This window comes from Spea bombifrons, chromosome 12, assembly GCF_027358695.1.
Source record: "Spea bombifrons isolate aSpeBom1 chromosome 12, aSpeBom1.2.pri, whole genome shotgun sequence".
Taxonomy (NCBI): domain Eukaryota; kingdom Metazoa; phylum Chordata; class Amphibia; order Anura; family Pelobatidae; genus Spea; species Spea bombifrons.
The window spans coordinates 2,948,498-2,973,920 of record NC_071098.1 but is presented as its reverse complement, the minus strand read 5'-3'; the positions used below and the strand labels follow the sequence as shown (position 1 = coordinate 2,973,920).

Here is a 25,423-nt window from a genome sequence, read left to right as displayed (position 1 = left end):
TTACCTTTTCAAACAGGACGAGCCTGATCAGTAGAGCGCGGGGACCAGCATTACACTCCTTATGTAATATACAGAGTACTCCCACTTTACTCCGACACTCCCTCCCTGATACCCCTTCAGTACCCACTAATCCCTGATACCCCCAATATCTAGACCCCACTCCCTGCCCCTGCCTGCCCAGTACCCCCTCAATCTGCAAACTCCCTGACACTGCCTCACAGGTACCCACCAATATCCAGACCCCGCTCCCTGACCGGTACCCCCTCAATCTGCAGACACCACTCCCTGACACTGCCTCCCAGGTACCCCCAATATCAAGACCCCACTCCCTGACACTCTCTCCCCGGCACCCCCTCGGTATTCAGACCCCAGCTGCCAGCACACACTCCTGGTACTTCCTGAATATCCTTCACAGGCCACACGCTGCCCCCCGATATACAGACCCCCCAAACCCTGACACCCCACCTGACACCCCCAGCCTCTAACCCCGGACACTCATTTAGTATCCAGCCCACCCCCACACTCAGTCCCGGCTCCCGCTCTCATAACACACTCAGTCCGTTCGCCCTCCCCGTGTCAGCCTCACTGTCCCCAAAACGCGGAAGTGTCACTGGGCGTCCTCGCCGCTCGGCTGCTGTCGCGAACAACATAGATTTCCCAGCAGGTCGCCAAGCAATCCGCGAGAGTCACGTGATCCGTGGCGCTGTCACATATGGGTGGGCGGAGTCACAGGAAAACTCTACGGTACTAGTGGGCGACACAGCATCCGGCGGCTGTCATTCATAATAACACACAGCCTGTCACACACAATACTACACAACAATACACAAAAACACACAATACTACACAATACCCCACAATAATACCCAATACTACACAATAATACACAATACTACACAGTACTACACAACAATACACAATAACACACAATACACGGTACTACACAACAGCACACACTACTACACAATACTGTACAACAATACACAATAATACACAATACTACACAACACTGACAGTAATACACTCAGTAACACATTACACACACAGCATAATAAAACATATAGCATGAGGTTTTACTTTACCGCGAGGGTGGTGGATAAGTGGTTCGGATATAACCCCCAGCACTGTATACAGTAATAACCCCCAGCGCTGTATACAGTAATAACCCCCCAGCAATGTATACAGTAATAACCCCCCCAGCACTGTATACAGTAATATAACCCCCAGCACTGTATACAGTAATACAACCCCCAGCGCTGTATACAGTAATATAACCCCCAGCGCTGTATACAGTAATATAACCCCCCAGCACTGTATACAGTAATAACCCCCCCAGCACTGTATACAATAATACAACCCCCAGCGCTGTATACAGTAATATAACCCCCAACACTGTATACAGTAATATAACCCCCCAGCGCTGTATACAGTAATATAACCCCCAGCGCTGTATACAGTAATATAACCCCCCAGCGCTGTATACAGTAATAACCCCCAGCGCTGTATACAGTAATAACCCCCAGCGCTGTATACAGTAATAACCCCCCAGCAATGTATACAGTAATAACCCCCCCCAGCGCTGTATACAGTGATATAACCCCCAGCACTGTATACAGTAATAACCCCCCAGCGCTGTATACAGTAATATAACCCCCAGCGCTGTATACAGTAATACCCCCCCAGCACTGTATGCAGTAATAACCCCAATGCTGTATACAGTAATATAACCCCCAGCATGGCTGTCATGTGATATTTTCCTCAAACACCACACTGAGCTGATGCTTTATGGCAATGCTAATGAAGTCTGTTCCTCCATAGACTAGTCACAGAGTCCGACTGAATGATCAAGACTGAGTCGTTCTATTTTTCCCCACAGGCAGTATGATAAGGAGTCGGGGGGTTTAGTAGATCGGGGCTCAGATAACAGAGCGAGAATCATACAAACGGCTGATATGCAGCTGCCTGAAAACTTTATATTATGGGGCAAGAACTATAACTGGGGTAACACTAAGAAAACAGAGCGATATTTTTGGAATACGTTTTGAATGTGACTTGGGGTGAATAATGTGGATTTCAGGCCTCCTTTTAATTAATTGAAATGTCTTAAAAACATTCTTTTTTTCATAAATAGGGGGGGGGGACATTTAAATGATCTCAGTTCTGAAATGGGAGACGGCTGGGATTCTCCAGCCCTTTCCCATGGGGGCTCCTCACCTCCCTCACGTGCGGCACGTACTCACCGCAACATCTGGACTGGGAGCCGAGTGCGGGGGGGAGCTGAGCAGTGACTCCGCTGAGTATCGCTGCAGGGGGCAGTGCGGATCGGTCCAGCTGCATTCGGAGGGTCTGTGCTTATTGGCCAGTAAACTTTCTCATAACAACCCAGACATATGCATTGCGCCTGGCAGTGATGGGGTTAATAACACCCCCCTTGGATCTATGGCTTCTGGCAGTGATGGGGTTAATGGCCTCTCATTCTCACACGCCGCTCCTGCTGGGGGAGCACAAGCCGGTTGCCCACATGCCCAGTAGCAGTTAACCCCTTATACACTGCGGCTGTCAGTGCAAGGCGCCCCCCTCCGGCAGCAAATGGGTTATCGTGAAGCCAGTAGTGCGGCAGGGGGCGGACGAGCGGCACACTCTCTCGCCAATGAGAGTCGGGCATTGCGGTGATGGGCGTGGTCACTGCGTGGCAGGGTCTAGGAGCTCAGGGCTGTGCGGGATTCGTGTGGTGGAAGTTGCGGAGCGTGCGGTATGGAGCTGGCACTGCTGCTACTGGGGCTTATGGCCAGCCTGGCCCGAGGGGCCCAGAGCCCCAAACCAACCGGTGAGTACCGGGGCCCCATCCTCCTGTGGCCCCCGACACTTCTTACTGGGTATACGGTTACCCCCTACCACCCACTGTATATACCCCCCTACCACCCACTGTATATACCCCCTACCACCCACTGTGTATACCCCCCTACCACCCACTGTATATACCCCCCACCACCCACTGTATATACCCCCCTACCACCCACTGTATATACCCCCCTACCACCCACTGTATATACCCCCTACCACCCACTGTGTATACCCCCCCTACCACCCACTGTGTATACCCCCCTACCACCCACTGTGTATACCCCCTACCACCCACTGTGTATACCCCTACCACCCACTGTATATACCCCCCTACCACCCACTGTATATACCCCCCTACAACCCACTGTATATACCCCCCTACCACCCACTGTATATACCCCCCTACCACCCACTGTATATACCCCCTACCACCCACTGTATATACCCCCCTACAACCCACTGTATATACCCCCCTACCACCCACTGTATATACCCCCCTACCATGCACTGTATATACCCCCCTACCACCCACTGTATATACCCCCCTACCACCCACTGTATATGCCCCCCTACCACCCACTGTATATACCCCCTACCACCCACTGTGTATACCCCCCTACAACCCACTCTCTATACAGTTTTACGTGGCTATAAATTATATACGTTACTTCTTCATGCTATATACATTCCCATATTGCTTGATTTCTGCACCCAAAGCTAATTACTATTCGGTTGTGCAGTCCTTCGGATTTCCCTTTCTATCTCGCCGTATACAATGATATATGTCACAGCCTCGTACTGTATACTCCCCTGTATAGGTTAATATGTATATAAGTGGAAGAGCCTCCCAGCAGAAGTGGTAGAGGGTAATACAGTGAGGGTATTAAACATGCATGGGATGGACATACGGCCAGGGGCCGATCTGCCGGCAGGTTGTAATCGAGTGAAACGCGCAGGTAGCGGCTGTTTTTGATGAGAATGCTTTGATTGTTTTGCAGAAGGATACGTGAGAAAATGACTCCATTCATTTAGAAATAACAGCAGCAGGGAGAGCGTCTGGGAATTCCGGGGCTTCTAGAAGCTTCACACAGTAGCGTTTGTTCCTTCGCAGTAACCTGACGTTTAAAGCTGCCGTTCCACTTAGATGAAATATTTAGGGGTCCAGAGCTTTAACTAAAGAGACCTCGGCAGATCTGTCATCCTATTCCCTTCCTTAACGGATTAATGACATAAAAACAATACCCAAAAAAAAAGTTTAAGTAGTCTTTCTGGTTTCTATGGCAACAGCTCGTCGGTGCCGGCTTCTATGTCCCACGAGAATTTAGTGTCAAAATCAGGCACAAATCATTTGTGGGGAGGGTTTGGAGATTTAATGGCGCCGGAAATGATGTTTTTAGTTAGTGGAACAGCCTCTTTACGGCAAAATTCCTGCCCCGTGACGTATATAGTATAATATATATATTAACAACCCATTGTACAGCGCTACACAATATGATGGTGATAAATACCATTACATGGGCTTAGTGTATTAAACCGTAAAATGTAGGATTTAGGAAAACCGGTGGATCTGCCTCCCGGCAGAAGTGGTAGAGGCTAATAGCTGGAGAAACGGGCGAGTGGACGGGTGGCCGATCTGCCGGCAGGTTGAGGAATATTCTCTGTGTTGTAAATCGTTAGCTTTGTGTTGGTTGTGAGCGAATTTTGTTGCCTTGGGGCAAATATTTGTTGGTCATTTGCACGGCGGTGTGATTCGCTCCGGCATCTCGCACGCTTGTGAACGCGCACGAGAGTCTCCCTTTCACTGCAGGAAGTCACAATGTCAGTAAAAGAAGCAAAAAGTTTAAAAAAAAAAATATTAATAATACTTTTGGTCCTCCGCCGGCGTTTTTCTGGGAAATGCATGTATTTGTAATCTCTGGATTTGAAGCTTTTATTACTTTTTTGGTGGAATAACAGAAATGCTCCTTTTTTCCCCGTATCAGATAATCTCTTGATCCTGACTGTAGCCACGGAGGAGACCGACGGCCTGAGGCGCTTCCAGCGCTCGGCTCAGTGCTTCAACTACAAGCTGAAGGTGTGTGACAAAACAAACGGGATCCGACGCACGGAAGGGTTGGGCCGCCGTATTCACTGATCCTTACCCAAAATATTCATTCTAGGGGGGGGCAGCTGCGTACAGGACGGAGTGGGGGGTAAAAATGATCAGGAAAGAGTTAAGGGTTTCAGTATGTCTGGAGCGGAGGAGAGAAGAGGGAGAGAGGGGATTGGAGGGAGACATTTAAATATATAAAGTGATAAAGGACAGGAGGAAAGATTTTCAATGGAAAGATGGAATGGAAGGAAGTTTTACTTTACTGAGAGGGTGGTAGATAAGTGGAACAGCCTCCCAGCAGATGTGGGAATACAGAGAAGTGTGGGGGTGTTCATCCCTTTAGGCTGCCATATTAAAAGTCCGTTCCCCAGCAGCTCTATTGTTCAGCTAAGCAGAGATTTGAATACATTATAATAAATTAAAATATACTTGCATATACTGTGTGTCGCTATATATATATATATATATAGCGAGAGATTTATTATATACCCCAAACGCCTGCCGAGACCCCCTCCCCCCTCTGTGTTGTTGGACTAATCCGCGTGACTCCGGCTGCAGGTATTGGGACTTGGCGAAACCTGGAAGGGCGACGGACAGAAAGTTCGGCTCCTGAAATCCGCTCTGGAGGAATCCGCCGACCGAGAAGACCTGGTCGTCCTTTTCACCGAAAGGTATTGATGATGCGGACTGAAAACCAATAAAATGACAGGAATAAAAAAGGGTGAATGGGGCTTCATCTGGAAAGTAACATTAAAGGAACATTCCTGTGGTTGCCATGGTGATTGCAACAATTCAACCTCTTTGCACCAGAACCCGCATTGACTGTAGTCTAGAAATGTTAGAACAAGAGGTCAAAATCTAAACTAGAGGATCTTAGATGGAATGGAAGGAGGTTTTGCTTTACTGAGAGGGTGGTAGACAAGTGGAACAGCCTCCCAGCAGAGGTGGTAGAAACTAATACAGTGAGGGTATTTAAACATATAGGGGATAGCAATATGGCTCCTCAATCTAAGACGAGACGTTTGTTTGTTTCAGTTACGATACGATCTTCGCGTCGGGCCCCGCGGAGCTCCTTAAGAAATATAAGCAGGCGAAAAGCAAAGTGGTTTTCTCTGCGGAATCTTCCCTGTATCCGGAGCGGCGTCTGGAGGCCAAGTATCCGGCGGTCACGGAGGGCAAGCGCTTCCTGGGGTCGGGAGGTACGTTGTCGCGAGCCACGAGATGCCACACGGCTAACGGTCGCTGCAGAGCCCTACATTTGGGAGTTCTAATGGCGCTCCTCCGTCACCGGCTCCGTCAGCGTTACCGGGTCATGGCTTCTCCTGCAGTGACAGAAGCCGTCCTGCTGTCCTAGCGTGGGGGCCGCTTATTTTGACACTTAGGGGGTAAATTCCTTCTCGACGCCAAAAGGCGATCAGATTTCTCCTCGGATCGAGAAGCTCCAAAATAAAGTTTATTACATCATTTATACCCCTGTATGTTCTGCTTTTACCCCTTTTGGAGGCATCCGGTGTATCTGATAGAACCCCTTCCTCTGGGCAGTGGATTCCGTACATTTGCTGCCCTCCCTGTAAGGAATCCCGTCCTCTGCTGTGTATAAAATCTTTGCTTTTGTTAATGAACGGGTCATTGGCGAGCTCTTTATTTCGGCCCCGCACATATTCATGCAGCATTATGACATCCCCTCTAAGACACCTTTTTTTCTTAGAATTTATATAAATGGCACTTTTTTTTTTAGTCTGAGATCTGGCTTTCGTTTTTTCCTTTAGCTTTTATCGGCACCGCGGCTCATCTGAACAAATTGGTGGCGGACTGGGACGGCTCTGACGAGGACAGCGGGCAGCTCTTCTACACCAACGTCTTCCTGGACTCCGTGAAAAGGGTGAGTGCTGGAGGTGCGAGTGACCCCGGGCCACACTCGCTGTACGTTTTTAGAGACACCGTCTTTGGTGTAAAATCTGGTAACAGCGGTTATTACGTTACTGGGATGAGAAAACCCTGCGTTTACTCAATTAAAAGATCTGCGGCAGAGCCGACTAAGGCTAGGAGCTTGTCAGTCACCCTCACTCACACTCTTACTCGCTCTCATTCCTTCTTTCACACTCTTACACTCTCTCCCTACCTTCTTCGCCAGCCGCGTCCGTGTCTGTGTAGAAAGAGAGGCAGTGTGAGTGTTAGAGTGTGAGTGTTAGAGTGTGAGTGTTAGAGTGTGAGTGTTAGTGTTAGAGTGTGAGTGTTAGAGTGTGAGTGTTAGAGTGTGAGTGTTAGAGTGTGAGTGTTAGAGTGTGAGTGTTAGAGTGTGAGTGTTAGAGGGAATGTTAGAGAGAAAGTGAGTGAAAGCAACGAAAGCAAAAACAATGGTTTTTACTTTTTTCCTTTATTAAAGTTTTTTTCCCGTTAAGATCCAAAGTTTGGGGTCGTCTTATAATCGGGTAAATCCGGTGTATGAAGAAGGTTTTAGTTTTTATTAAACTTGTCGGCTTTCTTGGTTTATAGACGGCTCTGCACATCCGGGTGACGGGAAATTATTTAACGGTTATTATCTGTGATTCAGACGATGCCGGTCTGTTTTATTACTAATTATCGTTCATTCCGTCCATAAAGGAGAAGATTAACATCACGCTGGATCACAGGAGCAGAATATTCCAGAACCTCTATGGATCAGTGGGTGAGTAAGTCATTGAAGCAGGGGTAACCCACCAGGTCTATTGTGCATGCGCGGACGGAGACCTTCTCCCCAAGCAGCGGGGTTCAGGAGGGGCCTGTTTGGATGTCTCTTTTATGAGAGGGTGAAGGATAGAGATGTGCGTGGATTACTTCTCTGCCTGTGTGCTATAAATACTAATACTGCCTCTGCTGGGATGCCGGCCTATGAAACCACAACACGTTGACATGACAGCTTTCTTTCCTCGTGTGTGTTGGCCGACTTCTCATTCGAACCGTTGATTTCCCTTTACAGACGACGTTGTCCTAAAGTTTGAGAACGGAAGAGTCAGAGCCAGGAACCTCGTCTACGACACCCTCCCTGTTTTAGTTCACGGGAACAGCCAAACCAGGGTGAGAAAAGAGCTTGCGCGGCTTCCAGATCCTCCAGAACCCAAACAGGCCGATTCAGAGATTGCTGGCCGGTGTTCTAGATCAGCAGTCTGTATTATGCTAGGGTTCTAAGTCAGGATCCCATGTAGCCAGTGGGAGAGACCGGGTTCCGTTCTGAATTGTCGCATGCATTTTTTTGTTTGGAGTCCGGTTATTGGTGTCTTTTCCAGAGACCCGTATACGCTCTGTTATATAAGATCCTGCGTAGGGCCGGGTCCAGTGTCTCCTGAATCCTGATCATGCGCAGCTCACGCTATATAACCGCTGTCCGTAGAGACGCCGCAGAGCCTTTCTGTTTCCGTCTGTTGGCAGTGAAATCACCGGAAGTTTCTCCGCAGGTTCATCTGAATTATCTTGGGAATTATATCCCCCGCGTGTGGACCTTCGAGACGGGCTGCACTGTGTGTGACGAGGGCTTGAGGAGTCTTGGGGGAATTAAGGTGAGAAATATCACTGCTGATAGTAATATAACCCCCCCCCCAGTGCTCTATACAGTAATATAACCCCCCCCCTGGCGCTGTATACAGTAATAATATGATACTAGTAATAGAAGAATTGCTCATTCGTTCCCATTTAATATCTGCTAAAAAATGCAGAAAATTCAACACAATGATCCTGCAGCCCCCTTGTGGTTAGTGGCGCAGTACTGCTTCTTCCCATAGGGGGTGCTACAGAGTCTCAGTAATAAAAATAAAAAAAACTTTCTCTGGAGCCTCCGATTGGTTGGTCCTGCCCACCGGATTAACTTTTTTTTTTTTTACCTTTAAATAAATAGGAGGAAGAATCTTTCCCGCTGGTAGTGATTGGGATTCTCATCGAGCAGCCAACGCCGTTCGTCTCCGAGTTCTTTAAGCGACTTAATGACTTGCAATATCCGAAGAAACGAATCCAGCTTTATATCGTTAACCACGTAAGTGACAAGCCAACGTCGCAAGGTCCTGTGCGTATACAGAAACCCGGAACCTGCCGGCCCCATTCGGCCCCCCGTCTAGTCTGCCCGTTGCTGTAAAGACTCAAACCTTAATCAGTCGTGGGTCTCTTCTTAGATCCAGGAGCCGTATGTCTATCCCATGCATGTTTAATACCCTCACTGTATTACCCTCTACCACTTCTGCTGGGAGGCTGTTCCACTAACCAAAACATTTTATTCTAAAATACCTATTTGTATATTTAGATTTAAATATGAAAGAAATGGATTTTCTAGCACGTTGTCACTTTTAATAAGTTAGAGGGGAAATATATGCCAGCTATCCAAAGGATTCAAGCAGCTGTACCTCCTACAGTGCTTGACTGAGAATGATGGGAGTTGTACCGGTGCAGCCAGAGATCTCTGTCCCTATTTGTTTTTTCTTAGCTTAGTCTGGAACTAACGATCTGTTACATTCCGCCGTCTGTCTGTCTGTTCATTGTCCGTCATCCCGCATCTGTTCGCCCTCCCCTGCAGGAACCGCATCACGTAAAACACGTGGAAACGTTCTTACGAAATCACGGCGCGGGATACAACGGCGTTAAAACGGTCGCTCCGGGGGAAGCCACCAGCTTTGCCGATGCCCGTAACAACGGGATGTAAGTTTAAAACTCTTTTCATCAAGACGTATTCCTTTCAACGGATAAAAATTGATAAAAAGTTTATTAAAAATGTATATATATTTATAGGATTATGTATAAGTAAACGGAATAAATGCTGCCTGATGTTATACACTTTTTTTATTTATTTCTAGGGACCTGTGCCGTCAGAATCCCGAGTGTGAATATTATTTCAGTATCGATGTCCAGGTCGTACTTAAAAATGCCAGCGTTCTCCGGAGCCTCATAGAACAGAACAAGTAGGTTGGCGTTTCTTTTGAAAACATATAAACCCAAGGTCAAAAGGTTGGAGTCACTTAGAAATGTAGCATTTTGTCCATTAAAATGGCTCTTTATCACTCCCATCGCTCCTGTGTTCCAATGGCCCTTTATCACTCCCATCACTCCTGTGTTCCAATGACCCTTTATCACTCCCATCACTCCTGTGTTCCAATGACCCTTTATCACTCCCATCACACCTGTGCTCCAATGGCCCTTTATCACTTCCATCACTCCTGGGTTCCAATGGCACGTTGTGTTCGCTGATCCAAGTTTAAGTGACCCCAAACCTTTTGAATGAATCGCTGAGTCTACACCATGTCTTCCTTCTCAGGTCCATAATTGCCACTTTAGTGGGCCGCCTGGACACCTTGTGGTCCAATTTCTGGGGAGCGTTGAACACACAGGGCTACTACGCTCGTTCTGAGGATTATATAGACATTGTCCAGGGGCAGAGAGTGTAAGTATGAGTGTGCAGCTGTCTGTGTCCGTCGGCGCATGCAGGGACCTTGTGTTTCTGCTGTCACCGGCCCTTTAAAGGGGTTCTGCGAAGTTATTGCTGACACGGCGTTTTCTTCCTGGTTCTCCGTAGCGGGGTCTGGAACGTCCCCTACGTCTCCAGCGTGTATTTAGTGAAGGGAAGTGTTCTAAGGACGAGGCTGAGCAATCCGGACGTCTATCACAGCGGCACGCTGGACCCCGACATGGCGTTCTGTGACAATTCCCGCAGACAGGTTCGTACGCGAGGGAACGGGGCAGTACCCCACGGGCCGCTCGCTAGGAGCCGCCATTCCACCTTAAACAAAGAAGGGCATTCTTTACGGTAAGGGCCGTAAAGCTTTGGAATCCACTGCATGTGACGGAGGGTTCTGGTGGAGCGGGGAGGATTTCTTTGTTCCCGGGGTCTGACATGTCGCCTTATCTCTTGCAGGGGGTCTTTATGTTCGTGACGAACCGACAGAACTTTGGTCATATCCTTTCCCTGGAAAATTACCAAACGAATCGTCTCCACAATGACCTCTGGCAGATCTCCCTGAACACCCAGGTGAGGGGGTAATTCCGAGTAGTGGGGGGTATTAGAGAGACTGAACGCCCGCGCGTCCCCCCGAGATTCCGTGTTAAAATATGAATTATTATTCCTTTATCCGAACGCATAGCAGCCGGGGTGGGATGGCTGAGGTTTTTGGGGGGGGGGTCATCTCCAGAATCACAGATACACAAGGACCGTATATTTAACCCCCGAGGATTCATTTGACTTTATTTACCCCGTAGGACTGGAAGGAGAAATATATCCATCCGAATCACAGCGCTGCCCTGACAGGCAAAGTTATTGAATCGGTGAGTCTGCGGCAAACGGGCTTCTGTGCGATGTGACCGTCCGGTGCCGGATTAACCATTTACTGTTCTGGGGTTTTGGGGGTTAAATGCTGTCCGTCACATGTTTCTGAACATGAATAGGAAAAGGTACTGTTTTGAGTACGTGTCAGCAGATCGGCCCCATTCGGCCCCCCTCTAGTCTGCCCTTTTCTCTTAATCAGTCGTTGATCTCGTCTTAGATTCAGGAGCCGTATGTCTATCCCATGCATATTTAAATCCCCTCACTGTATTACCCTCTACCACTTCTGCCAGGAGGCTGTTCCACTTGTCTACCACCCTCTAGTAAAGTCAAACTTCTTTCCATTCCATCTACGCCTCTGACCCCCTAATTTAATTTTTCTCTCTCTGTTTGGCAGCCCTGTCCAGATGTTTACTGGTTTCCAATTTTTACCGAGAAGGCCTGTGATGATCTAGTGGAAGAAATGGAGAACTTTGGGCAATGGTCAACCGGAGATGTCACAGTAAGATACCTGTTGTCTGTCTGTCTGTCTCTGTAAAGACTCAAACATTAATCAGTCTCGTCTTAAATTAAGGAGCCATATGCTTATCCCATGTCTCTACCCCCTCTGCTGGGCAGCTTTTCCACTTATAGACCAACCTCTCTGTAAAGTAAAATGAAGAGAGATTTACTGTCAAAAAATAAATACTAAAGCTCTAGACGGATAAACTTCAGCATCTGAGAAAAGATTTACTGCTTTATATGGATGGATTTTTGGGGGGGTTGCTTCATGTCTTCACCTTCATGTCTCTTAGGATGACAGAATCCAAGGCGGTTACGAAAACGTTCCTACGATTGACATTCACATGACGCAAATCAACTACCAAAAGGAGTGGCACAAGCTCCTGCTGGATTTTGTTGCCCCCATCACAGAGAAAATGTATCCAGGTTACTACACCAGGGTAAGAACCAAGACGGGCTCTCCTGCTCTCACACACGTCATCATTCATACACCTTCACTCATTCACGCTCACATATTGTTTGTGAATTTATATAGCACCATCATATACCAAAGCGCTGTGCAACGGGGCAGCCCAATTAACGGGTGGTTTTAAGGGTGTTAAGCCCAACAGCTGTCAAAAGGATGGGGAACGAGCAACGAAGTGGGGAACAGAGATGATGTCATGTGGTTGATCAGAGTTTATACGTGTGGCCAAGCATGGGGAGCAGACGTGAAGCGCGTGAGGGGCCAAGCTTTAATTATTGTCTATGTATCCATGCAGGCGGAGTTTGATTTGGCATTTGTGGTACGATACAGACCAGACGAGCAGCCGTCGCTTATGCCCCACCATGACGCCTCCACCTTCACCATAAACATCGCTCTGAACAGCGTGGGACTGGACTACGAGGTCAGTAAACCGAGGCGGAAGCTATGACCCTTACGGAATTACCATACCCATCACCCTCGGGCATGCTCGGATTGATTGGCATGATGAGGATGGTAGTCCGTTTACGGTTGTCACCTCATAATTACATCCTGGTTATTAGCAAATACCAGTGGTTGCAAAACTACCCCTACCCTCACAAGGGGCAGAGGAGACGCTCACGCTCGCCCATCAAGTAAGTGTACGTAGGATCTTGGGGTATTCTGCAGAATCCGCCATATGCATTGCCCCTTTTTCCACCCCCAATTACCCTGCAGGCGATGCACTCACCTCCAGCGCTGGCTCTGCTGAATGCTGCGTGTAGGGGGTCTGTTTGCACTTTCCTGCCACTGATTGGTTGCTTCAAGCAGCAAATCGGAGCCAAGAATAGTCAGACCATGGAGGAGGGCAGCTGCAGCACTGCTGCTGAAGCAGCTTCTGTGTAATACATGCATACATTTTATTTTGAGGGAATACAGATGGTTACCAAGTTATGTAAGTAAGTGGAGACGCGTGTTCTGGGTGTCTCCTGACACGTGTGTTCATCTTGCAGGGAGGTGGCTGCAGATTCCTTCGTTATAACTGCTCCATCAGAGCCCCGAGGAAAGGCTGGGCCCTGATGCACCCGGGGAGGCTCACTCACTACCACGAAGGTCTCCCTACAACAAAAGGAACCCGATACATCGCGGTCTCCTTCGTGGATCCATAAACAGCCGCGTTCTAGAACCGTTCTAGAACGATCGCGACATTACACTGATAATGGATCCAGAGCGAGGAGTCCGTGTTTAAGACGATTAGGTATGAAGATCTAAGGAGACATCCCGGGGAACGCTGACTTATTTAGCGACCGCTACACAAACTATGAAAGGGAAGCATAGAATCGCCTTCGGAATTTCTCTCTGGATCACAAAACCGTTAGAAAAACCACAAAACAAAAAAAAAAAGGTGCCTTAAGGAACAATCAACGTTTCAAAAATGTGTAATAGAATGACATCATTTCATTGAACTGTTATTTATCACGGATTTATTTAATGTTTCTCTTCAAGGGCAAACCCGGTAACTTTTTTTTTTCTTGGTTCCGTTAAGATTTCAGGTTGTAAAATACAGAAATTTGCAAAAAAAAAAAATATTTCAGCTGTAAAATTGGTAGCAAATTTCTTTTCCTTTTTTAAATTTTTATTATTATTATTATGTCATTAGAGAACGTACCGTTCCATTAAATGCCAGTGTTTTATGTGACAATCACCCTAAGAATGTTACAACTGAGTACAGAATGCAGAATTTATACCTTTACCCCCAGATTGCTGATATATGAAAAACATTTTTTTTAACAAGAAAAATATATATAAATAAATGTATAAAAGTTTGGGGTCACTGAGCTGTTTTCAAGGAAAACAAGGACATTTCTGGCTGTAACATAATAACAAAAGGGTTTCTAACCATCAATTAGCCTTTTAAACTTAAACTTGGGTCAGCAAACACAACGTGCCATTGGGACACAGGAGTGATGGGAGTGATAAAGGGCCATTGGGACACAGGAGTGATGGGAGTGATAAAGGGCCATTGGAACACAGGAGTGATGGGAGTGATAAAGGGCCATTGGGACACAGGAGTGATGGGAGTGATAAAGGGCCATTGGGACACAGGAGTGATGGGAGTGATAAAGGGCCTTTGGAACACAGGAGTGATGGGAGTGATAAAGGGCCATTGGAACACAGGAGTGATGGGAGTGATAAAGGGCCTTTGGAACACAGGAGTGATGGGAGTGATAAAGGGCCATTGGGACACAGGAGTGATGGGAGTGATAAAGGGCCAATGGAACACAGGAGTGATGGGAGTGATAAAGGGCCATTGGAACACAGGAGTGATGGGAGTGATAAAGGGCCATTGGAACACAGGAGTGATGGGAGTGATAAAGGGCCATTGGGACACAGGAGTGATGGGAGTGATAAAGGACCTCTCTACACCTATGAAGAGATTTCCAACTACAATAGTCATTTACAACATTAACCCCGTTTGCGCTGGATTTCTGATCTATTTAAACAGTGACCCCAAACTTTTGGTGTGAATTTGAATAATAGGGGAATTATTTTTATTTACATTTTTCACTTCCTTACAAGAAGGGGTGCAATGTACTGGTTTGGAGGGAGTGAGGCGCGTAACCTGTATTTTATATATCGTTTTCTTCAGCATCAGCAGGAGAGTTGTTCAGATTAAGTAGTGTTTTTAATGCATAGGCTGCGTGCTTTTACCTGTGTGCATGGGGAAAAAAATGTAAAAATACAATTTCTCTATTTTCCAACATCCAGACCGTTCTGTCTCGCAAATGACCGGTGTTAGAGCCATTCGGTTAACCGATTTTGCGAGCCGCTGCATAGAATCTTCACAATGGGCTATGAAAGGGTTAACATTTCAAGCGTCTCAGGCAGGGTCCCCTCATTTTGAAGGTTAGGTCCCCCTTTTTTTAAGTTGCCCCCCATGCCAGTGACAGCTGCATTTTATTACCTCTTCCTATTGATTTGAATTGAGCTACGGACAGACCGCCAGGGGTAGTAGTTACTGTGCCTTGTATAGTTTTATACTGATGAGTTTGTAATAAAAGATAAATGTGCTCGTGTTTGTGGGTCGCTTCCAGTTTTTCTTACTATATAACAAATAATTTATTCATATGCCATAGGGTATAGTTACCAACAGCCCAGATCTGGTTGAGACAGTCCTACCAGCAAGGTTTTCTGCGCATGGCTTGTGTTAAGTAGTCTAACTCAGAAATGTGTAGATTAATTTTCAATTTCCCCAACATGTTGCTGTTCTAAGTTATTACACGTTGACACTGCAGAGAGATTTATCTGCCAGGGAACACTGAAGCTGAATTTCTGCCCAAATCTCAATTGTGCTGCTCCGAATGAGCTTCGCGAAATGTACAGGACTCTTTGATGTGTTCCTCATTCTGATTACATGCGTGACCGTGTACATTATATCTGCATAACAGAGTACATTATATCTGCTTGACCGTGTACATTGTATCTGCTTGACGTTGTGCAGGCATATCACGTGAGTTATACAAACACTGCCTGCTGCAGCAGAGCTGTCAATCACCATTCAGGGTTATGATGTATGGATCAAGACCAGTTTTCCCGTTCAAGAGGCTCTGCAGCAGCTCTGTCTCTGAGGATTTATGAACAGCTGTCAATTACCATTCAGGATTATGATGCATGGATAAAAAACACCCCCCCCCAAGAGGTCCTGCAGCAGCTGTGTGCATTGTACACAGGACCTATGTAAAGCTGTCAATCACCATTCCCACATGATCTCGCAGCTTTCCCTGCCAGCCACCAACGTCATAGCGCGACGGATGCCAACCATCCCAGAGGGGCGGAGATGATGACATCGGGGGCGGGGTTGTGCGAAGGCTGCTTCCTGTCTTGTACCCTTCACAGGCCGCTTGGGTTAGCGGGATCTCCGTGAGGGTCGGTGGGTGTGACAGAGCGGCCCGGGCCTTAGCCTGGCCCCGCAGCGGCGAACCGGTCACTCTCCTGCTCTAAAAGTAAGACACAAGGGGGCGCCACGGGCACGGGGGGCACTGGGAACGGCACGGGGGGCACTGAGAACGGCATGGGCGGCAGCGTGGGATGTCACCTGTCACAGGGGTCATTGTGGTGGCTGCTGCAGAACCTCTTTGTGCTGTCAGTCGCGGGGCATTGCATATAACACAGTCCGGGGTGTGCATTCATTATATACCGGTATATCTATCTATCTATCTATCTATCTAGATTGCAAGCTCTTTGGTCAAGGACCTCCTTACCTCTTGTTTCTCTTTAGCCGAATTGTTGTTTTATATACTACTTATTTTCTGTTTACCCTGTTGTACACCGCTACGGAATATGATGGCGCTATATAAAGCAGTGAATAATATAGATACTCTGCAGTAATCCCTAATATAATAGATCACTTACTGCTGCCTTTTCATAACCATCTCTGCTCCCGTCTCTCGCTGTAAAACGTGTTTTATTCTTTTTTTCTTTTTTTTTACAAATGAAAACAGACCAATTGATCCACCCTGTTCTTTTTACCCACCAAAAGCAGTAAATAAATGGAGCAGCCTCCCAGCAGAAGTGGTAGAGGGTAATACAGTGAGGGGATTAAACATGCATGGGATAGACATACAGCTCCTGAATCTAAGACAAGACCAACGACTGATTTAAGGTTTGAGTCTTTATGGCAGGAAAGAAGGGTGACTAGATGGGGCCGACGGGGGCCGATCTGCATTCAGATACTTTGTTTCATTCCACGATTGTTCTGTAATAAATGCCTTTGATCTCACATCTGAGCCTCTGTCTTTAGCTCACCTATGAATTCTATATGGTGATTGACAGGTGTAGAGGGCAGTATGGATCTTTGCTATAAGATACCCCGCGCCAGCCGTGTGTCTAGCGGAGAGGTTCTGTATTGGGCCCTGGTATCTGTGCAGCCGCAGAGTGCTGTTTACTTTGATCCTCTTTGTCCGCCAGAATAAAGTTTTGTCACTTTGAAGGGAGATGATAAACCGGTTCGGACGCCCGGACCTGACACACACCTTGAAATAGTGGAAGGTCCGTCCCGGGCTGTCAGCATCTCCACGTTCACTAAACTCCGTACCAAACCCAGCAACTCCCGCACGTCCTAGCGATGAGAGGGCCGTGTCTCTAATCACCCACGCGGCTTACGCGGGGTTAACGAATCTTCCATTAGGTATATAGTGCAACTATAGTACAAGACATAGAAAAACAGTGTCTGCTGGGAGGCTGTTCCGCATGTCTACCACCCTTCAATTCCATCTAAGCCCGCAGCTGTCCCAACCGCCATCCAAACAACCAGCCGCTATTACTGAGAATCGGTGACCGAATCGTTACTGATCTCTCTCTCTGTTTATATAAGAAGCTGGCAGGGCTGGCCCCTGTATAACGCAGAAGGCGTTCCTCGACATGCGGACCCCCAGGGGCCACGCGTTCTACCATTAGAATGTCCGCCGAGCCGCATTAACCCTGTGTCTTCCGCAGCGCAATGTCCCTCCTGTTTACACGTTCAACGTATCAGTTCGCTGCGAAGAAGGACAAGAGATTCATGGCTGAAGTTAATGCTTCTCCTCTCAAGCACTTTGTTACGGCCAAGAAGAAAATCAATGGCATCTTCGACCAGCTCGGGGCCTACATCCAGGAGAGCTACAACTTTCTGGACGGTGAGGGGGACCTAAACCATGTAACATACGTGTTCTGTGTGCCGCCTCGTTACAGGACGTGTGTATGTGTTCTTTGGAATGTTTCATAGATAGGGTAGAGTTAAGCAGAAGATTGGGGGAGAGGAGAGTGGAGAGAGAAGGGATGAGAGAGAAGAGAGAAGGAATGGGAGTGGAGAGAGAAGGGATGGGAAAAGTTAGAACAGGAATTTAAAACTAGAGGATTAGATGGAATGTTAAGTTTTGCTTTACTGATAAGTTGGTAGATAAGGGGAACAGTATCCCAGCAGAGGTGGTAGAGGGTAATACAGTGAGGGTGTTAAACACGCATGGGAGACGCATAGGGCTCCTGAATCTAAGACGAGACCAGCGACTGATTAAGGTTTGAGTCTTTACAGCAGCAGAAACGGGCGAGGGGCCGATCTGCCGGCAGGTTCTGTGTTTCATTGTTATGTTTGTTTTAGAAACGTACCAGAACACGCAGCTCGATCCGGTCGCCTCTGAAGAGCAGGTGCTTGAGGTTAAGGGCTACCTGTCCAATGTTGCCGGCATCAGCGAAGTCCTGGCCCGACGTCACATGAAGGTGGCGTTTTTCGGCAGGTAACGTTGGAGTTTGTATGATGTCACAGGAGTGGATTCTGTGTAACACTAGGCATCTTCTAGATTGTAAGCTCTTGCGATCCGGAAGCTCTGTGTCTAATGTATCGGGTTGTTTTAGTCCGTTTCTTTTAGAGCATCTGATACATTGTAGCCTCTCTTTTCAGGACCAGCAATGGGAAAAGCACCGTTATTAACGCCATGCTATGGGACAAAGTGCTGCCCTCCGGCATCGGGCACACCACCAACTGCTTCCTGCGCGTGGAGGGGACGGACGGCAACGAGGCTTACCTGCTTACCGATGGCTCGGAGGAGAAACGGAACGTTAAGGTAAATACAGAGTAAATCCGTACCTTACCGCCCCCCCCCCCGAGTGAACAGTAAAGTAAATCTGTCGCCTACTAATCGCCAAGTGACGGGCGTAGGTAAGGGACTCGGTGTTATGTGTGCCAGCAGGTCAAGGTGACCATGGCTACCTGTGAGCCGTTGTAATAACAGTCTGATCTGTAATTAGTGAAATAAATCACTGGTGAGAGCAACGCATTCCGCCGCCCCAGCGATTATTACATGATGCCAGATGTTTATTTTAATCCAGCTGCTTACATAATATCAGAATAGAGATACTCGGAAGAGACACCGCCAGGGGCTGACGGCGTGCCGAGTAATGCGGCAATAATTCCCAATTTAAAGAGACATCCAGGGCTTTCATGCCGTCTCTTTTTCCGCCTCTTTAAGCGCTAGCTGTCTCCAGTCGCAGGAGACAGAGGACCCTCGCCCTGCAGAGACCGTGAGAAGCGGTGTGTGTTCTGTCGTTGCTGCCTCTGTCTAGCGATTCCTATAATGCCGCGAATGGTTCTCTTTATTTTTCTGGTTGGCCGCGGAGCGCTGAGTCTCTTTCTTCTCGTTTCAGACGGTGAACCAGCTCGCTCACGCCCTGCACCAGGACGACCTCCTGGACTCCGGCTCTCTGGTCAGCGTCATGTGGCCCAATTCAAAGTGTTCGCTCTTGAAAGACGACCTGGTGTTGATGGACAGGTAAGAAAATATGAATGTTAAAGCCAAGAATATGCGAAAAAGGAGAGGGCTCTCCCCACACCACGCGGGGAGCGGTACAGGCGAGAATCAGAGCTTCAGGGGTGAAGACGGGAAGAATGTGAGCGGTAGTCCCTTTAATGCGGGTCGATTGGTTTGGATAGGCCTGGGGGACAGGTTCGCTAAGCGGTTTGTTGATAATTTCAGCCCCGGCATCGATGTGACCACAGAGCTGGACAGTTGGATCGACAAGTTCTGCCTCGATGCCGATGTGTTTGTGCTGGTGGCCAACTCTGAGTCTACACTCATGCAGACGGTAAGCTTCAGACCTTTCCCGCTTTCTCGTGGCGTTGGTCTTGGTGAGAGGTCGCTCAGCCCTTTTTGTTGTTTGTCTCGTAGGAAAAACAGTTTTTTCACAAAGTGAACGAGCGACTTTCTCGCCCAAACATCTTCATCTTGAATAATAGATGGGACGCTTCTGCCTCGGAGCCGGAATACATGGATGAGGTCTGTATGTACGCTCGCTCGGGTCTCTGCTCCCTAACCCATCATTAGCGAGAGCGATTCACCGCATTCCCTGGATCCCTGCCCTGAGACGTTCCATCGGTGCCCGTGCCAGGGCATGTCTCACCAACGTTAAAGGGACAGTCAATTATCTTTTATTCATTTCTCTGACTCGCAGAATTATTTCTCAAACTTGAGTGCATGGACTGCTTGGGTCACCAGATTATTGAGATATATACCTTCCATTCAAAAGTTTGGGGTCACGTAGAAATGCCAATCCTGTCCATTAAAATATTAATATGAAATTTACCTCTTGGATGACCGTATTCTGTATCCTTTTGTTAAGCCCTCGTTCACCACACTCACACTGTAACCCACATATATAAGAGTATAGCTATTGTTTAACCCTTTGTTCTGTCTCCCGGATCGCAGGTGCGTCGGCAGCACATGGAGCGATGCACCAGCTTCTTGGTGGATGAGCTCGGCGTTCTGGATCGGACTCAGGCCGGAGACCGCGTTTTCTTTGTGTCCGCGAAAGAAGTTTTAAATGCCAGGATTCAGAAAGCTCAAGGAATGCCTGAAGGGGGTACGCTTTAAAGCGCGGGTTCGAAAATAACTGTTTTTTAGCATCGTACCCAGTGTTATCCCTGGCTTCTGGTTGGCATAAACCCTTTAAACAAATGCCAGCCCCATCCAGTCGTTATTACTAGTGGTTTTGCACTCTTAAGTTATGTTAATATAGATTTTGTTTACGCCTGACTATTATTATTATTATTTATTGTAATTATATAGCGCCAACGTATTCTGTAGTGCCGTAAAATGGGTAGACGGGACATAACGTAGTATACATTCAGAGACTTAATATTTTACATACATTTATAAGGGTGGTAAATATCTAATCTTTGAAATATTACTGAAAAGAGTACGAGAGACACTTCTGTAAAGTAATGTTTTTTTTGTGCTTAACGAACTACTAATATCGTATAGAATGCTTTAGATAAACATTAGAACGGGACCCTTCGGGATAAACGGCGTGTTCCTTTTTATTTAATAAATAGATGTTCAGAATCTGTGCCGGCTGGTTCTTAGCGTGTTCCTCTGTTGTCCCCCTAGGTGCAGCTTTAGCCGAAGGCTTTCAGATTAGGATGTTCGAGTTCCAGAATTTTGAAAGAAGATTTGAGGTGAGACATCGAGGACCCAAAAATAGGGTCTCTAAATTCCTTTGCGTTTTTTTCAATTATTATTATTTATTTTTTATTTATTTGTTTATTAATTGAAATTATTGCTGTTTTGCAGGAATGTATTTCTCAGTCCGCAGTGAAGACGAAGTTCGAGCAGCATACAATGCGGGCCAAGCACATCGCCGCGGTTCTACGGCAGATAATGGAGTCTCTGCATATCGCGGCTCAAGAGCAGAGGTGGGACTGACTTCAGACAACACAGGAGTGATGGGAGTGATGAAGGGCCTCTGTACGCCTATTAAGAGATTCCATTACAAATCACCCATTTCCAACATTAACCCCGTCTGTGCTAGATTTCTAATTCATTTAATGGGAAAAATGTGATTTTCTTTCAAAACTAAGGAATTTTCTAAGTGACCCCAAACTTTTGAACGTTAGGGTATATTGGTTATAGTCGGTTTATAAATGTTAGCATAGTCTATGTTTCCCATTAATGTTGCATGCGGCAAGATTCCCAGGGATCTGCTGGGGAAAGCCTCTGGATTGGCTCTTTTTATATTTAATAATTATAAAGCTCTTTTTGTATTTAAATTTCCAGAGTTTATTGTTTGGAGAAGCGGGAAGAGTTCAGGGACCGATTGGAATTCATCGAAAAGCAACTCGAGCTGTTAACGGAGGATTACAAGATGAAAATCAAGCAGATCACCGACGAGGTGGAACGGCAGGTAGGGATACATTATCTCTGGGGGTCTTTTAGGAGGGGGCTGTCCTTCCAAACTTCTTAATTGTGTGTAAACATGCATATTTCCGAAATGTATTAAATGAATGGACGCTCACAGACTGCTTTACTTCTTTTGCATGTCGTGGTTTTTCTAGGTGTCCAACGCGATGGCCGAAGAGATCCGTCGCCTCTCTGTCCTGGTCGATGACTTTCACTTGGATTTCCATCCATCTGCGGTTGTGCTTAAAGTTTACAAGAACGTAAGAAAGCTGACTTTTTGGAGGGATACCACCTTACGCTCTCTCCAGCCTCTCTGAAACCGTATATTTTTATATATATATATATATTTTTTTTTTTTAGGAGCTGCATCGGCACATAGAGGAGGGCCTCGGCCGGAACCTGTCTGACCGCTGCTCCAGTACGATATCCGTGTCCCTCCAGACCACGCAGCAGGAGATGATAGGTAAGCCGCTTTTATAGTCTTTTTATATGGATGGACCTTTTATATTCCCCAATGTATACTGGGTGTTCCCATGACAACAAGCGACTCTTTAATTTCCACAGACCCCCCCAAATTGTATAAAATGGGCATGCAGTCCTACGATCCCTGTTGATTTTAGGACTTATGATTGTAGTGCATTGCTGGCTTCTGGGGTAATAGAGGCTGTTTCTTGGCGGTGCTGCGTTTACCCCCTTGTGAGAGTAAAATACTCTGTAATGCACCTTATTTTTGGCGTTATCGGTAAACACTCTCTTTCACTTGTTCCCCCGTTCTTCCTGCAGAAGGCCTGATGCCTCTCCTTCCGCCTAACGTTCGGTCCCAGGTGGATCTACTGGCCCCCCGGAAAAGCTTCACCCTCAGCTACGACCTGAGCTGTGATAAATTATGCGCCGATTTCCAGGAAGATGTGGAGTTTCATTTTTCTCTGGGGTGGACGATGCTCGTCAACAGATTCTTAGGACCCAAAAACGGCCGCAGGGCTTTGATGAGCGGCAATGACCAGGTGCGTGGGGCAAACGTTAAATGGAACAGTAAAGCATTTAGGCATGCCGTACGATCTCAGCCTGCCTGTGAGGGCCAAACTTTCATTCTCTGTTTATTGCAGGTACCTCGAATGATGCCTTTGACCCCGGTTAACCCCAGCATGCCTCCAATGCAGCAAGGCTCTATGACCCAGGAAGAACTCATGGTGTCGATGGTAACCGGTCTGGCCTCGCTGACTTCCCGCACCTCCATGGGCATTCTAGTGGTTGGAGGAGTGGTGAGTGCCGTCGTCCGTAGTACAGCCGTTCACGTAAACAGGATCTTCAAAGTCTTTCTGGTCACTATGGACTAAGACGTGTTTATAGGCTGTGCTAGTAAATGTTGTGTAATTTTTTACAAGAAAATATAATTTTTTGAACAGCCCATTCTCAGTGCGAACCTCTGGCGAAATGAGACAAAATGTATTTTGTGCGATTAAGTAAAATCATGTTGGTTGTTCCTGTTTCATTGTTTTTAGGTCTGGAAGGCTGTCGGCTGGCGTCTCATTGCTTTATCGTTTGGCCTCTACGGGCTTCTGTATGTGTATGAGCGGCTCACGTGGACCACCAAAGCCAAGGAGAGGGCGTTTAAACGCCAGTTTGTGGAATACGCAGCAGAGAAACTTCAGCTCCTCACCAGCTACACCGGATCCAACTGCAGCCACCAAGTACAGCAGTGAGTGACGCGCATGCGTTTTTGTCCGTGGAAAGCAAACTGTGTTAAGGGGATACTGAGCCGAATGTAACTGGTTAATTAGTTAAAGTACGCGTCACATTATTCTTAAAGCTCCTCTCCCCTGTCCGTCCAGGGAGCTCTCTGGGACCTTTGCCCACTTGTGCCAACAGGTTGATGTAACCCGAGAAAACCTGGAGCAAGATATCGCTGTATTGAACACGAAGATTGAGATCCTGGACAGCCTGCAGAGCAAAGCCAAGCTTTTAAGGTACGCAGTCTGCGTTAACATTGATTTTCTTTTTTTAGAATTAGTTTCATGAAAATGATATCCTGTTTATACCGGTAAAAAGTAATTTATTCTGTGTCTAATACTAGGGCATCAAATTTGCATTGTAAGAGATGCCTAATCTATATAAAAAAAAATGTGATGTTATTTTAGATACTAGGTTATCATATTTTGGTTAAAATTATTATATATTTGTTTGGGATGTTCGCTGACAATATGTCTCTCTCTCTCTCTCTCAGAAACAAGGCAGGCTGGCTGGACAGCGAGCTCAATATGTTCACCCATCAGTACTTACAGCAGAGCTGATGTCCTCCATAACAGCTGGAACGCCCCGGAAGGAAAACGGCTCGTTTCTTAAACCCGCGTACACTGTGTATATAATATATATAATATAATATACCCCAGTGCTTTCCAAAGTGCCCCTCTAATACAGAGAGGGAAACGGTGGTCCTTGTTCTAGTTTGCTTAAGAATAAACCGAACTTGGAGTCTTATAGCAGGCGGTTAGCCAGACATGGCGTCACCCACTCTAGTATGTAATGGTAATTAAAGTGTTTATTTTTTATTTTTTTTTACTTTTTTTTTTTTTACAACTATTGCCATTTCTTTGTTAGCGGCGGAACGTGTTTTACGGCTCCGTGCGTAACTGTACACCTTCATGTACCACTATACTGCTGCGAGGCAGGCCAGGCGGCCGAGGGGAGATGGTAATTGTGTAAATAGTTGTGGCGTGAAGGCTGTCGGACTCGTGTGCGATGAAATGCAAAGCACTATATAGGGATGAAATTGTGGCCCCTCCAGATTCTGAGCGGGTTACACGGCAAGTGATCAATTCAGGGGCTTTATTTTAAGTAACCGGCTGGTCGGTGCCATCACTACTTGTATTGCTACTTTATTTATACCTACTACAATCCAACCTGCTTTACCTCCGATTACGGGCCGGATTCTGTGTTTAATGTCCTTTATTTTATACAGATCCGCTGTTAGAGACGTCTCGCTGGGGGCTGTTCTAAGAGACCCCATCCTCGCTTTGCGGATCTCACATTAAGACGGCTTCTGTAGCCGTCGGCAGTCCGTTAACGCGTTCCTTCTCTGATATGAGAGCTTACTGAAATATCTCGGCTCGCGAAGCACTTTGCATTCCCTTACCATGTGTATATTAATGCGCGAGGTTTCCACGGATGCTGATCGTTTCATGCATTTGATACCTCGGTGGTTTCTGCACAAACTACTTTGTTACTAAAGCATGTTATGATTTAAAGCACTATACGACGGCGCCCAGCTTCCTAATATTATCTCTTTTTTTTGCCACAGTAGCCATTGTTGCCGCAACAGCACATGCTTTTGGCCGGCCCTGTGTAATGTATAGCTAAATCAGCAAGATAACTTCAGTTGATATCGAGTTATACTTTATACAGGGCCATCTCAGCCCTTCTTGCGGGAGAAACTAGCTTATGCTTTACCCCGGTGGAATTGTGCGCAGTACCCTATATAACGTCTCCATCTTTTATGGGATCGAGTATGTTTAATTACCAAAAAGCTATGGGAGCGATAATTATCCCCAAACCTGTGTGAC

General features: G+C 46.9%; 2 protein-coding genes across 2 annotated transcripts; both read left to right on the top strand.

Moving 5' to 3' along the window:
* The first annotated feature begins 2,689 nt into the window (after nt 1-2,689).
* Nucleotides 2,690-13,939, top strand: PLOD1 (procollagen-lysine,2-oxoglutarate 5-dioxygenase 1). The gene is made up of 19 exons (XM_053452107.1): nt 2,690-2,827; nt 4,827-4,918; nt 5,495-5,607; nt 5,972-6,135; nt 6,706-6,818; nt 7,541-7,604; nt 7,896-7,993; nt 8,371-8,472; nt 8,808-8,942; nt 9,477-9,598; nt 9,754-9,858; nt 10,212-10,337; nt 10,470-10,611; nt 10,809-10,922; nt 11,150-11,215; nt 11,611-11,715; nt 12,008-12,154; nt 12,476-12,601; nt 13,170-13,939. The coding sequence occupies exons 1-19, from the start codon at nt 2,755-2,757 to the stop codon at nt 13,323-13,325; spliced, it is 2,163 nt and encodes a 720-aa protein (XP_053308082.1). The 5' UTR covers nt 2,690-2,754; the 3' UTR covers nt 13,326-13,939.
* A 2,064-nt stretch (nt 13,940-16,003) lies between these two features.
* MFN2 (mitofusin 2) lies at nt 16,004-24,387 on the top strand. Its single transcript, XM_053452104.1, has 18 exons — nt 16,004-16,160; nt 17,653-17,831; nt 18,293-18,428; nt 18,593-18,755; nt 19,336-19,460; nt 19,665-19,773; nt 19,857-19,964; nt 20,394-20,547; nt 21,075-21,142; nt 21,258-21,379; nt 21,741-21,867; nt 22,019-22,123; nt 22,224-22,326; nt 22,647-22,867; nt 22,970-23,125; nt 23,366-23,562; nt 23,696-23,830; nt 24,088-24,387. The coding sequence occupies exons 2-18, from the start codon at nt 17,657-17,659 to the stop codon at nt 24,152-24,154; spliced, it is 2,271 nt and encodes a 756-aa protein (XP_053308079.1). The 5' UTR covers nt 16,004-16,160; nt 17,653-17,656; the 3' UTR covers nt 24,155-24,387.
* Nucleotides 24,388-25,423: the final 1,036 nt, after the last annotated feature.

Bases quoted from the DNA above. Each gene is read 5' to 3' on its own strand.
- PLOD1 (XM_053452107.1), top strand. From the start codon at position 2,755: ATGGAGCTGGCACTGCTGCTACTGGGGCTTATGGCCAGCCTGGCCCGA. The intron at 4,919-5,494 runs GTGTGTGACAAA...CTCCGGCTGCAG, and splicing joins GCTTCAACTACAAGCTGAAG to GTATTGGGACTTGGCGAAAC. The intron at 10,612-10,808 runs GTTCGTACGCGA...TATCTCTTGCAG, and splicing joins GTGACAATTCCCGCAGACAG to GGGGTCTTTATGTTCGTGAC.
- MFN2 (XM_053452104.1), top strand. From the start codon at position 17,657: ATGTCCCTCCTGTTTACACGTTCAACGTATCAGTTCGCTGCGAAGAAG. The intron at 17,832-18,292 runs GTGAGGGGGACC...TGTTTGTTTTAG, and splicing joins GAGCTACAACTTTCTGGACG to AAACGTACCAGAACACGCAG. The intron at 19,965-20,393 runs GTCTGTATGTAC...CCCGGATCGCAG, and splicing joins AGCCGGAATACATGGATGAG to GTGCGTCGGCAGCACATGGA.